The sequence below is a fragment of the Strix uralensis genome, chromosome 5, assembly GCF_047716275.1.
Source record: "Strix uralensis isolate ZFMK-TIS-50842 chromosome 5, bStrUra1, whole genome shotgun sequence".
Classification (NCBI taxonomy): domain Eukaryota; kingdom Metazoa; phylum Chordata; class Aves; order Strigiformes; family Strigidae; genus Strix; species Strix uralensis.
Window position 1 is genome coordinate 79,391,346 of NC_133976.1, and position 13,152 is coordinate 79,404,497.

General features: G+C 41.2%; 1 protein-coding gene across 3 annotated transcripts; it reads left to right on the top strand.

Annotated features, from left to right (window-relative positions):
* Nucleotides 1–4: 4 nt before the first annotated feature.
* TDG (thymine DNA glycosylase) lies at nt 5–12,965 on the top strand. 3 transcript variants are annotated; one of them, XM_074871877.1, is made up of 10 exons: nt 5–80; nt 3,156–3,304; nt 5,818–6,047; nt 6,550–6,619; nt 8,004–8,139; nt 8,219–8,301; nt 8,385–8,479; nt 9,992–10,163; nt 10,470–10,598; nt 10,711–12,965. In XM_074871877.1, the coding sequence occupies exons 2-10, from the start codon at nt 3,211–3,213 to the stop codon at nt 10,848–10,850; spliced, it is 1,149 nt and encodes a 382-aa protein (XP_074727978.1). In that variant the 5' UTR covers nt 5–80; nt 3,156–3,210; the 3' UTR covers nt 10,851–12,965. The 3 variants fall into 3 exon arrangements, with proteins under 3 accessions (XP_074727978.1, XP_074727976.1, XP_074727977.1); XM_074871875.1 differs by lacking the exon at nt 5–80 and adding an exon at nt 113–196; XM_074871876.1 differs by lacking the exon at nt 5–80 and adding an exon at nt 113–196 and having other exon boundaries at nt 10,714–12,965.
* Nucleotides 12,966–13,152: the final 187 nt, after the last annotated feature.

The following is a 13,152-nucleotide window of genomic DNA, read 5'->3' on the forward strand; positions in this document are numbered from 1 at the left end:
CCCGCCCTCCCCGGCGCGGCCGGCCGGCTGCGCGCTCCCATTGGCCGCCGCTGCTCACGTGACGCGGGGCTGCCCGGCAGGTCGGTCGGGGCGCTGAGGCGCGGGGGGAGGGGGCGGCGGGGGGCGGCCGGCGACAATAGGCCCCATCGGCGCCGGGAGGCTCCGCGCCCGGCATGGAGGCCCAGGAGTTGGGCAGGTACCGGTACCCGGGGGCCCGGGGCCGCCTCAGGCCTCGCGTTGGGGATCGCCGTTGTCCTTCTCCCCCGCGGCTAGGGGGGAACCGGGGCCGCGCTGTGGCGGCCCCCAAGCCCGAGACCCCCCCCCTCAGGCACAAAGCGGGAGGCGAGGGGAGGGGAGGCGCTCCCGGGCGGGGGGTGGGAGTGGGCGCGGCGGGATAGGCCCAGGGCCGTGGGGCGGCCTGTGGGGGAGCGTGGTGGGGGTGGACGGAGGCGTTGGGCTGTGGGGAGCGGGGGGCGCGCTGCCGCGTTCGTGTATCGCGGGTGGGCGCCGGGGGAGGTGCCCACCCGGAGCGGGAGCTCTGCTTGGGAGGGTGCGTGGGGTTAGTGGTGGTACGGGGCGGGGAGGGTAAAGTGGGACTGGCGTGCGGTGGGGACCTGCGGGGAGGGGGGGCGTGTGCGTGGGAGAAGGGAGGAAAGTTGGGGCGAGCTCACGGGGGGAGGTTTGCGGGCGGGGTGGGCGCTACCCGTGGGCCGGGGGCGGGGGGTGTTGGGGGTGTTGAGGCTGTAGGGCAGGCGAGGCAGCCCTGCATGATGGTACCCCCCGGGACGGGTGGGATGGGGCTCGCCGTGTGTCAAGAAACTCGTGCGTGTAGACTATGGGGGCCTGTGGGTGTGGAGGTGGGTTTGTGGATGCTTTAATATTTGGGTTTGCTCCCGTGGACATCTTTTTCTCTTCTCTCTTTTTCTTTCATTTTTAGTATGAACTGAAGGGCGGGTTAAATCACTGCCTTTTCCTCGTGGAACTGAAAATATTTATTTAAATGTTCCATAATACATACATCAATAACAAAAAATTGTGTTTCTGAACCCGTGCAAGCAAAATGACCTAAAAAATGTATACGAAGCTTAGAGGTAGGGGTAGAAGCTCCCTTTCATCTTATCACCATGTGATTAGGGGACTTGTCCATGATATGGTGCAAGTTTTCCTCTGTTTAAAGGGAATTTTATTCCCTTTACAAGAAGGAGACTTTATATATGCATAAAATAAGGAGGCATGTATTACAAGAAGACATGTGGTCTTGGGTTAGATGATTTCACATCTCTCTTACTCACACTGTTCTGCTCTGTATGATTACACATTTATTATGAGCTGGATTTGACATGTCTTAAGTTGTGTTTCCCAATACAAATCTGAAGATCAGTTTTGCTGGGTTCAGTAATTGAACAAGTATTTTATATAAAATGGAACTCTTCCAGCTTGGGGGCTTGAGGTATTTACTGTACTCTAAAAATCTCCTGTGACTTTGTTAGGCAGCTTCCCCAGGAATTTGACAGACCCATGTTCAGATTTATTCTCCTTGATTCAGGGCAGGTATTTGGGCTGTTCTGACATAAATCTGATTTACAGTGGGATTCTTAAATACCCTTTGCATAATGGAGAATGGTCCCTTCTTTTGAGATATTTAGAATCATAGGATCATTTAGGTTGGAAAAGACCTTTAAGATCATCAAGTCGAATTGTAAACGTAACACTGCCAAGCCCACCACTAAACCGTGTCCCTAAGAACCACATCTACAGGTCTTTAAATACCTCCAGGAATGGTGACTTAACCACTTCCCTGGGCAGCCTGTTCCAGTGCTTGATAACCTTTTAGGTGAAGAAATTTTTCCTAATATCCAGTCTAAACCTCACCTGGCACAACTTGAGCCGTTTCCTCTTGTCCTATCACTTGTTACTTGGGAGAAGAGACCGACACCCGTCTCACTACAACCTCCTCTCGTGTAGAGAGCCATAAGGTCTCCCCTGAGGCCCCTCTTGTCCAGGCTAAACAACCCCAGTTCTCTCGGCTGCTCCTCATAAGACTTGTGCTCTAGACCCTTCACCACCTTTGCTGCCCTTCTTTGGACGTGCTCCAGCACCCCAATGTCTTTCTTGTGGTGAGGAGCCCAAAAGTGAACACAATATTCAAGGTGTGGCCTCACCAGTGCCGAGTACAGGGGTAAGATCACTTCCCTAGTCCTGCTGGCCACACTATTGCTGATACAAGCCAGGATGCTCTTGGCCTTCTTGGCCAAATAGCCAATCTGTATATCAAAAAATTATTTGGTGTTTCTATGAATAGCTTTGAGATGATAAAATTATTTCTGGAAAATTTACTATTCACAAAATCTTTATGTATTTGTATGGCAGTAGATTCTGGACAAGAAGGCGGCTGCGTAGGTATAAGGGAATGACAGTATGAAGCAGAAGTTTGTGTTGGAGTGTGAGGGATGTATGTGACTAATAAATGTGTGGAGCAAAAGAGCTGTATATGGAAAAATGTCTTTGTGCATGGAAGGAGACTGAATCTCTGTGTGTCTGTGTGTGTGTATACACACAATACCATGTAGAATAAGTGCAGTATTTCTGTTGGGATCCAGAGTGAGATAATTGGACAACATCTGCCACATGATTTGTTAAAGCTGTTTAATAATCTGTGTGGTAGCTCATGCGGTGCGTATTCATAATGCTTTGAAGGCTAGAATGATTCATCCATTCTGTATCATATCAGATAAAGTAACTGGTATGACATTAAGAAAATCTAAAACTTGAGAAACTTGAAGTCCAGAGGATTTTAACTCTTTTGTCTTGTAATTTGTCAGTATGTTTGATAGTTTGCCTTGGTAATGTGTGCTACAGTGTTTTTTCAGAAAAAAAGGAAAAGCTCTACACTTTGCTTACAAGTGTTGTGTTTTCTTTCGCATTAATCACGAGAGAACTGTACTATTAATGTTGGGTTTAACATCACCTGATAACCAGCTAAGCAGTCAGATTGCTTAGTGGATTTGGATAATTTACTGCCTTGTTAATAGAATGGAGAATGTAAGTGCAGTACAGCCAGCCTTGATAAAGATTGATGTTTACAGTCTGTTTGGTACGCCACTAAGTTTCTAAATTGTTGATAAATTATATCTCTTTTTTCCTCCCTTTCTAAGATACTACGCGTATCTTCAGCAAGCTCAAGCATTTTACACATTTCCGTTCCATCAGATGATGACTGCAGCACCTAACATGGAAATCATGACTGAGCAGCCGACTCCAGAGGGCATTCCAGAGCCAAACATTGCTCAGGAACCTCCAAAAGGTAGTTTGACTGGGCTGTGCTAAGTGAGTTAAAACGTTATTAATTGATTGGGGAAGAAAATTATTGGTCTTCAGCTGCTTCTTTGGACCTACTGGATTTCATTTTCTTGATGCTCTCTGAGGAAGTATTGATTAATTGAATTCTTTAGGTAACATTTTTTACCAGACAGTTAAAAAGATAAGAAGTCAACCCGGGTGATAGTATTCACATTGTTCAGTCTCAAAAAGTCTTGTTTCACAAAAAGGAGAATTTTGTTTCAATAGATAAATGTATTATTTTTGGCTGATTTCATGGCTTTTAATATTCTGTTAGAAGTTTTCTTTTAGAAGTCTGAGTTCAAAACTTTTTTTTTTAATTTCTGCAAGAGGAGTACAGTATAATACTGTTTATTCAAAATATTTTTGTTTAAATGGTGGTTTAGTGTGTTGTAGTAATCACAGATAGTGAATTGCTTATATGCTCTAAGGATTGTTTGGTTTTAGTGAGGCTTATTTAAACAAATACAAACAGTGCACTACAAGTTTTGTACTTTATGCACTTGTATGTTGCCTTTCCTTTCCCCCTCTAGGACTTTGTACACCTAGGCTTTACAGTAACCATGCCAAGAAAAGACCCCTTGTTCTGTTATTCTGCTTGCTCTTTGCCAGGTGAAAAAAGCAGTGATCTCTGCCATGCTTAAATTCTGATTCTATAGCAAATACTCTCACGATGAGTTTCATCTTGCTTTTAATATTTAGATGTAGGTCAGAGCTCTCTGTACTAAGGTAACCTATCAGCCAGTTCATGCAATGACATTGCTTGTTTAAGTGCATCCTTTGATAAGATGTTTTCTTTTTTTTTCTTTTTTTTTTTTTAGTTGTAATGCATGGCCAGATGAAATCATAGGAAGAAAACTTCCAGTTTAAAGTAGTCGTGACTGCTCAATTCATTCACAGAATTATTCACTACAGCTAGGATAAATCACAAGTGCTATGTAGTTAGGCTTCTTTTGCAGCTTTATTATTGGATAACGTGATGTCACCGTGAGCACACTGTTTGACTGCACTCTCAAGTATTTTTTGGACAACTGTAATCTTCTGTTTTGAAGCTGTTCCCTAATATTTTTGCAAGAATTGGAAGTTGAATAATGTCTTCAAAGGCAGGGCTTGAAAATTTACCAAATGTGTGTGAAATTTCCAGGAGCGTATATGAAAGGCAAAGATTTGAAGTCCAGCTACCTGCTGTGATGAAAAAAGTAAAATTTCTAGGATTATACGCTGAAAGGCTGCCCTGGCATTGTTCATCTTTCATGACAGTGTCTGGTTGGTAGGTACCTGATCAGCGTGAGAGTTAGGAGAACATTATCCTGCTTCCATTTGAAATACATCCCACTCAGAGGAGTCAGAGTATCTGTGACATTTTGCTGTCACATGAAAAATCTCTGAACTCTTCAAGGGGTAGGAAAGAAAAGCTGCATATGTGCCTCACCAAGTCTGTGCCTTTTTAGTCTCTTCTTCATTGTAACTAGACTATAGCTTGAGTACTGTTACTTACAGCTTTCCTAAGCAGTTGCCCCAGTGGTGCAGTGGGAATTTCACATGGCTTTTGTCCTCCTTTTTGTTTGCACTCAGCTTTCTTACAAGAATAGCCCCCAAAAGTTTGCAGACTTAGGGCAGTGCCCTGGTATCCACTGTATTTATTTCTTATCTGAGGGAGATTTTCATCTAGTAATTTTGAAAATAAGATGGAAGTCTCTGTTTTAAAGTAATAGATTACTTTGGCTCTTTGCTGATTGCTGCTAAATATGTTTTCATATTTTTCAAGTTGTGTTCTGCGGCTTGACATTATTAATGAACAAGGATAGAGAGCAATGTCTGAGTGGTCATGTCATGACCAGTACCTGTGCTGCTTGAATCTCTAAGCTTTAAGGGCCAGAAGATGAGGAAGTTTCAAGTGAGTGAACAGGGACTACTTCATATTTGCATTTTGTAATTAAAATTAATGTTTGGTACCACTCATTCAAACTGAGATCCCGAAGGTCTCATATGTTACCTTGCTATATGATGCACTGGACGTGCTGTTCAGTTTCTTCAATATGTGATCTGTAACAATCAACTTTCATATATTTAGAAGCTGAAGTGTGAATACTGGACTAAAACTTACTGTCACATTCCTTGGAACCTAAGCTTTGATGCTCTGCCATATCCTCCAAAAGTAATGAAACTGTTTCCAATGGGTTGTTACATACAGCATGTAAACAACATAACCTACCCATGAGGTTATTCTTGGTTTGTATCCTAAATCAGCATAGTTGCCTGTGAGTAGTGTGTCTGTGGTACAGAGAGACCCAGGCTAGCTCTGTGTTGAGCCTGCAAAACCAAGATTCATCTGATAATTGTTTAAATTAATGAATTTTTAAGGTGAATTTATCTGTCTGATTTCTTCTTGTATCCCTACATTTAGCTCAGTATTTTTTGAATATCCACGCTGCAACATTAGAAATGTACAAAAGGGATATTTGCTCTGTGTTTCAGAAGTTAAAAAAGGAGGAAGGAAAAGAAAAGCCAAAGCAACTGAGCCAAAGCAACCCAAAAAGCCTGCTGCTAAAAAAGAAAAATCAGCCAAGTCAAAAGGCAAACAAGAAAAGATCACAGATACTTTTAAAGTCAAAAGAAAAGTGGACCGTTTTAATGGTGTATCTGAAGCTGAGCTTCTGACCAAGACTTTACCTGATATTTTGACCTTTGATCTGGACATTGTAATAGTAAGTAACTCAGTTATAAGATTAGGTAGAAAAGTGAATAGTCTGTACTCACTAGTTATGAGTTACATTCTGCTTACTTATCTATATTGCTTATATGGCACGATCTTGCAAGATAAATTATATAAACTGTTTCCTGTGTGTAGAGCTGCTTTGCATTTTCTGTCAAAAATCATAGTAACATAGTTCTAACTTCTGAGAAATCTAAGGCTTACGTATAATACATAGTCATGAGAGACCGTTACTTGACACTTTATTTACTGGAAGCGCTACACCGGTGGCTGTAAAACACACTGTGAGCTGCTCTTTTGAGATTGCACATCTAAATGAGACACTGCTATAAAGTTGACAATTTTTTTAATAATGATGGAAGGTACCATTAACACAGTTTTCTTTACTGACAGTAACTTAAAGAGAAATGAATAAGCATCCTTACTGTAACTTGATTAAATTCCTGACTAGCAAGCCGTGTTCTCATTGTTAAAATGGACTGGTATCTTTGTAGATTGGCATAAACCCTGGCTTGATGGCAGCTTACAAAGGACACCATTACCCTGGACCTGGAAACCATTTTTGTACGTTTTTGATTTCCTTTCCTCTTACAGAATTTGCAGAACTTTGTTAGAACTCATGGCATTTTAATTAAATTGGCTTGGGGTTTCTTTTTTGCTTTTTTTTTTTTTTTGATGCAGAGAGGGATTTTGCTTTTAACCATCCCAGAGTGATTTAAATCTCATAATTACTTCTTTCAAATACCATATGTAAGAGAGAATAAAAGAGGAATAATCAGCGACTTTCAGTGTAGGTTTAGAATTGTCATGTAAACACCATATTACCAGATAGCTTCTTGGCATATTAGATAAGAGGCATAAGAGATAAAATTTAAAACTCTACTACTTGAGTTATCAAGGGTAAGTTAACAGACATCAATTTCTGATATAAAATGAAACTACACAAACATTTTCCTAAAAATGCATTTCAGCAAGCTTCTTCTGTTTGCATTTATTCATCTCTTAGAAAGCTTGTTTAGACCTGACGAAAAACCAAAAACCGTTGCTCTTTCCCAGCAGGTATATGCATGTAGCATACCTGATTCTCCAGACAGATACTTTTTCCTAGGTATTTTTCCATTTTAAGTAACATTTTCTGCAGCATGTTGTCATAAAGATCATACCTGAACTCTGCTGAAATGCTGTGTTTTGCGTACTGAGAGCCATTCCAGATGTGGTAGCAGAGAGCTCCACATGGGCAGCCCTGTGATACTCCAGCCAAAACGCTTCTGGTGTCCATCAGACTTGTAAATCAGGCTTGGGTATTTCTCGAGTGTTCTGCAGACTAACCCGACTAACAGCCTCCTTTACCGAGAAGCAGACCAGATACGCATGCTCTGACAAATCCATGTGTTTGTAACCTTCCCGAATTGTTAGGAGCTGGCTGTGGTTAATTTGGGTTTAAGAGATTGGCAGTGCATATCACCCAGACTATACTTTTATTTCCTAAATATGAGCGTAAGATGTCAACATCTTCTGTCAGAGAGGCCCAGTGCAAGGAGAAGCGATGGCAAGGTTGTAAAAGAAAGCTGACGTGTATTTGCCACATTCTTTCCCACAAAATCCATATTGATTGCACTCACTCCCTGCTTAAGTGAATTGCAGAATCTAAAGCTCTGTACTGATCTTTTAGAATGAAAGACTGGTTTCCATACACAGGATAGTGGTGAGGAATTCCTGTTGTTCGCTGGGGATTTTTCTATCCTCTTGCAGTAGACAAAGTAATTTTGGCTGTTTTAAACTTTTCTGGATAGGGCAGTAGTCTTCCCAAATTAACTGATGCTCTGTTAACGTAGGTTCTTCCTTTAGTATTCCAGTACTCTGCCAGTCGAGGGGGTTTTTTTTTGGTTGGGTTTTTTTTTTTTCTTTTCCTTAGAAAAAGACAAATGTGTATCTTCCTGCTTCACAGGGAAGTGTCTGTTCATGTCTGGTCTGAGTAACGAACAGCTGAACCATATGGATGACCACACCTTGCCGCATAAATATGGGATTGGATTTACAAACATGGTTGAAAGGACAACACCTGGAAGCAAAGACCTCTCCAGGTAGGCTAACAAGCAGGAATAGCGTGCTTATCGATGAATTAACAGTTGTGATTATAATTTTGAGTACTTTCTCTTTTAGCAAAGAGTTTCGGGAAGGGGGGCGAATTCTGATGCAGAAGTTACAGAAGTACAAACCCCGTATAGCAGCTTTCAATGGAAAATGTGAGAACCTTGACTTTTAAATGAATTTGTTCTGTCAGTAGGGTTTTTTTGGGTCCACTTATCCCATCTTCTTTTCATTCTAGGTATTTATGAAATTTTTAGTAAAGAAGTTTTTGGAATAAAAGTTAAGAACTTGGAATTTGGACTGCAGCCACACAAAGTGCCAGATACAGAAACTGTAAGTATTGATACTGAGACGAAAACATGGCACTCTGTTTTGGTTGTTTCAAAACTAACAGAGTCGCAGAACTTGCACGCACTTAGGATAACATCAAAATTTGCCCAAAGTGCCAGGGATGTGAAAGGCTTTTACTTAAATAGAGAAAGGGGGGATAGTGCAGTTTTTGCACACATTTTCAATGCAGCTTCTTCAGACTTGCAGACTTCATTTGGGAAATGGTGTAGTATGGTTAGCAGGTTAGTTCATTCTCTGAGGACTATATGAATAAAAAATACATGCTTTTATGATAACTATCATCTACTTCCATCTGATTCTCTGTGTCCAATTCCCTGTATGTGTTACTGAATTTTGATACCGAACATGACCATGGTGCTAGTAGTGCCACAGTGGAGGAGAAAGAATAGTAAGTCCATCGTTGTGCTGTGACACACAACAAGCTGTGGCATTACTGGATCTGGGCATGCCCAAGCACTTCCATCACACTCAGTCTTCTTAAGCTGATTTGCAGCTTGAAATTAAATTGGACACTTAAGATAAAACGAACAGTTTGATGCAGAGTGTGTTAGTCATAGACATGCTGGAAGATATCTCGAGAGACCAGCTGTGTATCATCACATATAGGTTTGTTTAACCTGTCCTTATAAACAGATTAAGGCAAAGGCAATTACACTACCTGCTAAGGTAGCTTATACCAAAGCTTCATGACTTTGTCAATTCAAAAGTTTGAGTTGTTTTTATTTCTATCCCTAATTACTAGTGCTGAAAGTTTAAGCTTGGTTTAAGCTGTCCTTCCTAAAGGTGAAGTGTTGCCATCAGAGCCTGAAGAATTGTTGTTGATAAAGTGCTTGCTTCTTAAGTAGCTCTTAAAAGACTTCCACAGGAGATGTATTTGTAAGAAAGTTAAATAGTCCTCTTTACTAGTACTTGTTCATAAATACTGCATGGTAATAAAAGTATTGGATACAATTCCTTTTTCCTGAACTAACTTTATGTCTTTAGTTCGGGCTGTTGGCAGAGGTAGAGACCCTTTAATTGGCTTCAGCCACGCTAACTCCAGAGTTTCAAACCCTGGCAAGTGTGATGCAGACGCAGCCAGGCTAATGAACCTGTGGTGCCTCCCTCATGGGTCTGGGTGTTTGCGTGCTGTCACGTACTCCTCTGCAGGCTCTCTGGCTCAGAGCTCTGCTTGTGCAGGGAGCTCTGGAGTGTGCTCCACTCTCTGGCATACACTTGTAGGTTGTACTTCTTGTAACACATGCTGGTACTGCTTCTCCTGCAGCATGTAAACAACTGGTGGAAATTGTCCTTGCTTCAGCAGCTGATAATCGGCCCCTCTCTTCAGGGCAAGATATCTAGCTGGCCGAGAAAAATGAGAGACTCCTATTATCCTCTTCCACAACCATCCATGGCATTAGTTCAAGTTTGTCCAAAGGGTTAAAACAGTGAGGTTAACTGTTATTTCATAGCTCAGGGACCAGTAATGCTATTTTTCTTGCTCTTTGTCTCAAGCTCTGCTACGTTATGCCATCATCCAGTGCAAGATGTGCTCAGTTTCCTCGTGCACAAGATAAAGTTCATTATTACATAAAACTGAAAGACTTAAGGGACCAACTGAAAGGCATCACACCAAACACAGATGTGCAGGAGGTGCAGTACACATTTGACTTGCAACTTGCACAAGGTATAGTGGTTATTTTGTTAATCCTTTATTAAAATGTAGTGTACAACACAAGTAGCAGTTTCCCCAGCAAAAAGAAATGAAGAATTTAAGCGGGGGGGGGGGGGGGGGCGGGAGGAGATGTGCCATCTTCTCTAAATCATTGGTGTAGAATTACAGGTTCCACTCTCTTCTTAGTACAGTCTTTATCTAAGGGGAGCAGGGATTATCTTGTAGAGTGGGTGGCTGTTTTTTCAAGTGTTCTCCGATAAAAGCGCTCTGATCGTTTTTGTTCTGAATATTAATACTTGAGGTCTTCTGTTTTGGCAGAGGATGCTAAGAAGATGGCTGTCAAAGAAGAAAAATACGATCCAGGTTATGAAGCGGCGTATGGAGGAGCTTACTGTGATCGTGCACTGTATGAAAGTGAACAGTGCAATTTCTCTTCAAATGGAACTGGTAAAGTGCGGTGCTTGGGGCATTTGGTCTGTAAACCATTACTTATGAACAAATACTTAGTGGTATCAGCTGCATTTTAAAAACTGTATTTTATTATTTTTGTTTGTTCTAGCAGCAAGCAATCCACAGTACTGTGAGGGGTCGTCCTTCGGTGACGTTCCTAATGGACAATGGATGACACAGTCCTTTGCAGACCAGATTCCAGAGTTCGGTGCTGGTGTGACACGGGAGGAAGAGGGAAGCAGTGCGTGAGAGCTGTTTCTTCTCGGCTATGCATACGTGCTGCAGTTTTAATGCAGTGATCAAGATTGGTACCTCGGTTCTCCAACTGAAGCATTTTCATAGTATTTTATCTCCTCTAGTTATTTTATTATAGTCCAAAGTAAGTGTGTGGTAGGCTCAAATCAATGAACTAGATAATTTTAAGGAACTGTCCAAACTTTTTAAAAAAAAGTTAGCCCTTTTTTGTATATGAGTTTTATATTTAATGCATACCATTTCTTGCAGTTTTTGACAAATTGCTTTCTCATTTGTGAAGATTTCTTTGGGGCGTTAATTTTATTCCATAAATCGCAATGTAATAGTAACAGCAGCAGTATACTTTTTACTGATGCCTCAGTATTTGGATATCTCATAATCCTTTTATATCCAGAGGGGAAAATGGGAAGTGTACCCTTATCTTAAATGAAGTGATGTTTTTAATCATGCACAGTTAAGCAAATTGTGCTTTTTAAGTCTGCCTTTTACCTTAAAAAAAGTGCAGAAAGTTGTGTTCTGCAGCTGTGGGTACTGAGTATTTTCTGGGTGGGAGGAGAGAGCTCTGTTTAGTGATTGGACCATATTCAGGATTAAGGGAGTGGAGACATCATCTCAAGTCACAACACTGGGGAGGAAAATTTGTGTCGCACAGGACAGGACCTAAATATTCTAGCTGACCTGTCTTAGGGTAAGGTGTGCCTACCACTCCATCTCTTTCCCCCTTAAATTCCAATGTAAGGAACTGGAATTCCTTAAAAAAAAAAAAAACAAAAAAAAACACCAAACAAACAAACAAAAAAACCCAACCAAACAAAAAAAAACCAACTTTGGTGGTTCTTGAATTCTGTGGCATTTAAATTCTCAGTCATTTTTGTGTGATTAGTCTCTCCACCTGACCTTTAGCAGGAGACAGCCCCTTTGAACAGATTACATTGCAGGGAATTGAAAGACCACATTCCCTGTAAAAACCAGCACAGCTGCATTGTTTACATCAGGTACAATTAGCAGAGGGTGAAAGAGGTTTGCGATTTTAACAGTTTTTAACACTCGGTTCTCTTCAAGCTATTAAGACCTTAGAGGGTGTTCTCCTTATTTGTCTTTCTTACAGGTAAAAAATAATAGGTTCAATATAAGGGTGGCTGTTCTGTGAATAAGAAGTCAGCTGTAGAAACTACAGCTCTCTTCTGAGGAACTTGCTCAAATGAGACACAGTTTTGGCCAATATTAGTGACTGAGAAAGAAGAGAGGTTCCATGCTTGTGCCTAACCATCATCTTCTTTCCCTCTTTTATCACGTGAGGAAGAGATGAAGTAAAAGCAATAAGTTGATCAAAACACTAAAGTTTTGATGATCTTATGACAGTAGGTGCTTCACATACTTGAAAAATAGATACGAACTGTATCTCCACAATCCACACTGGTCAGAGATTCCTGTACCGGTGTGTTTTATCCTTTCCTCACAGCCAGTGACGGTTGTCAGGCATGGAGGGTAACTAGTTAGTGTAGATTCTAACCCTCAGCTGTCACTGAGATCACACACTGTCAACCTGTTGTGAGGCAGGCATGATGTTTACAGTTTTCTTCCCAAATTATGTGGCTTAATTCTGAGCATCTTAAATCAAGAAAGTGTGCATTATGGTTCTGATTGTGTTTATTAGCTTCAGCATAAAGCTGTTCAGTATATTGTCAAAAAGGTATAGGACTTGTCTTGTCTGTTATTTAAAGTGTACTGTATCACGTATTGCTGTTTACATGGACGTTTTCCTGCAGGTGCTCAAAGTATCTTGCATCAGGGATTTGTTACAATTCAATTTTATTTTTCAACGAAACTAGAAGCATGTAATTAGCACTGCTGAGTATGTAGCACAGTAGGAGGTAACTACTGTAAAGCTATCCTGTTTGATGGGAAGGGAAAGGTCTCTTCTTTAACAGAGTCACCTACTAGGTTATCTAGGTATAAAATACAGTTAAGTGTACAATGACCGTTTCACTAAATATTGCCATTCTATGTGTACTCCCTCAGAACTGGTGCTCTTTTCATTACAGTAATACAAAAGTTCTTAATCTGTCTTAAATCTATCACTGCTTCACAATAAAATCAGGAATTGTACTGCAGTGTCTTAGAATGTGCTTTTGCATCTTGCTCGCAGGGGTCTGCCCGCACTATGAGATATGTACTACACCCAAACACTGCAGAGCGGAGTCACAAAGCTCTGTAAACGTTTAATGAAAATACTTCATTGTCAAGTAAACTTGTTTCCTCACCTTACGTAAAAGTCAGGATAATCTGAACTGTG

What these genes read in the sequence shown, in the direction of transcription:
- TDG (XM_074871875.1), top strand. Translation starts at nt 174, where the DNA reads ATGGAGGCCCAGGAGTTGGGCAG. An exon ending in TGCTCAGGAACCTCCAAAAG is followed by an intron (nt 3,305 to 5,817) that starts GTAGTTTGACTG and finishes TCTGTGTTTCAG; the next exon opens with AAGTTAAAAAAGGAGGAAGG. An exon ending in AGCAGCTTTCAATGGAAAAT is followed by an intron (nt 8,302 to 8,384) that starts GTGAGAACCTTG and finishes TTTTCATTCTAG; the next exon opens with GTATTTATGAAATTTTTAGT.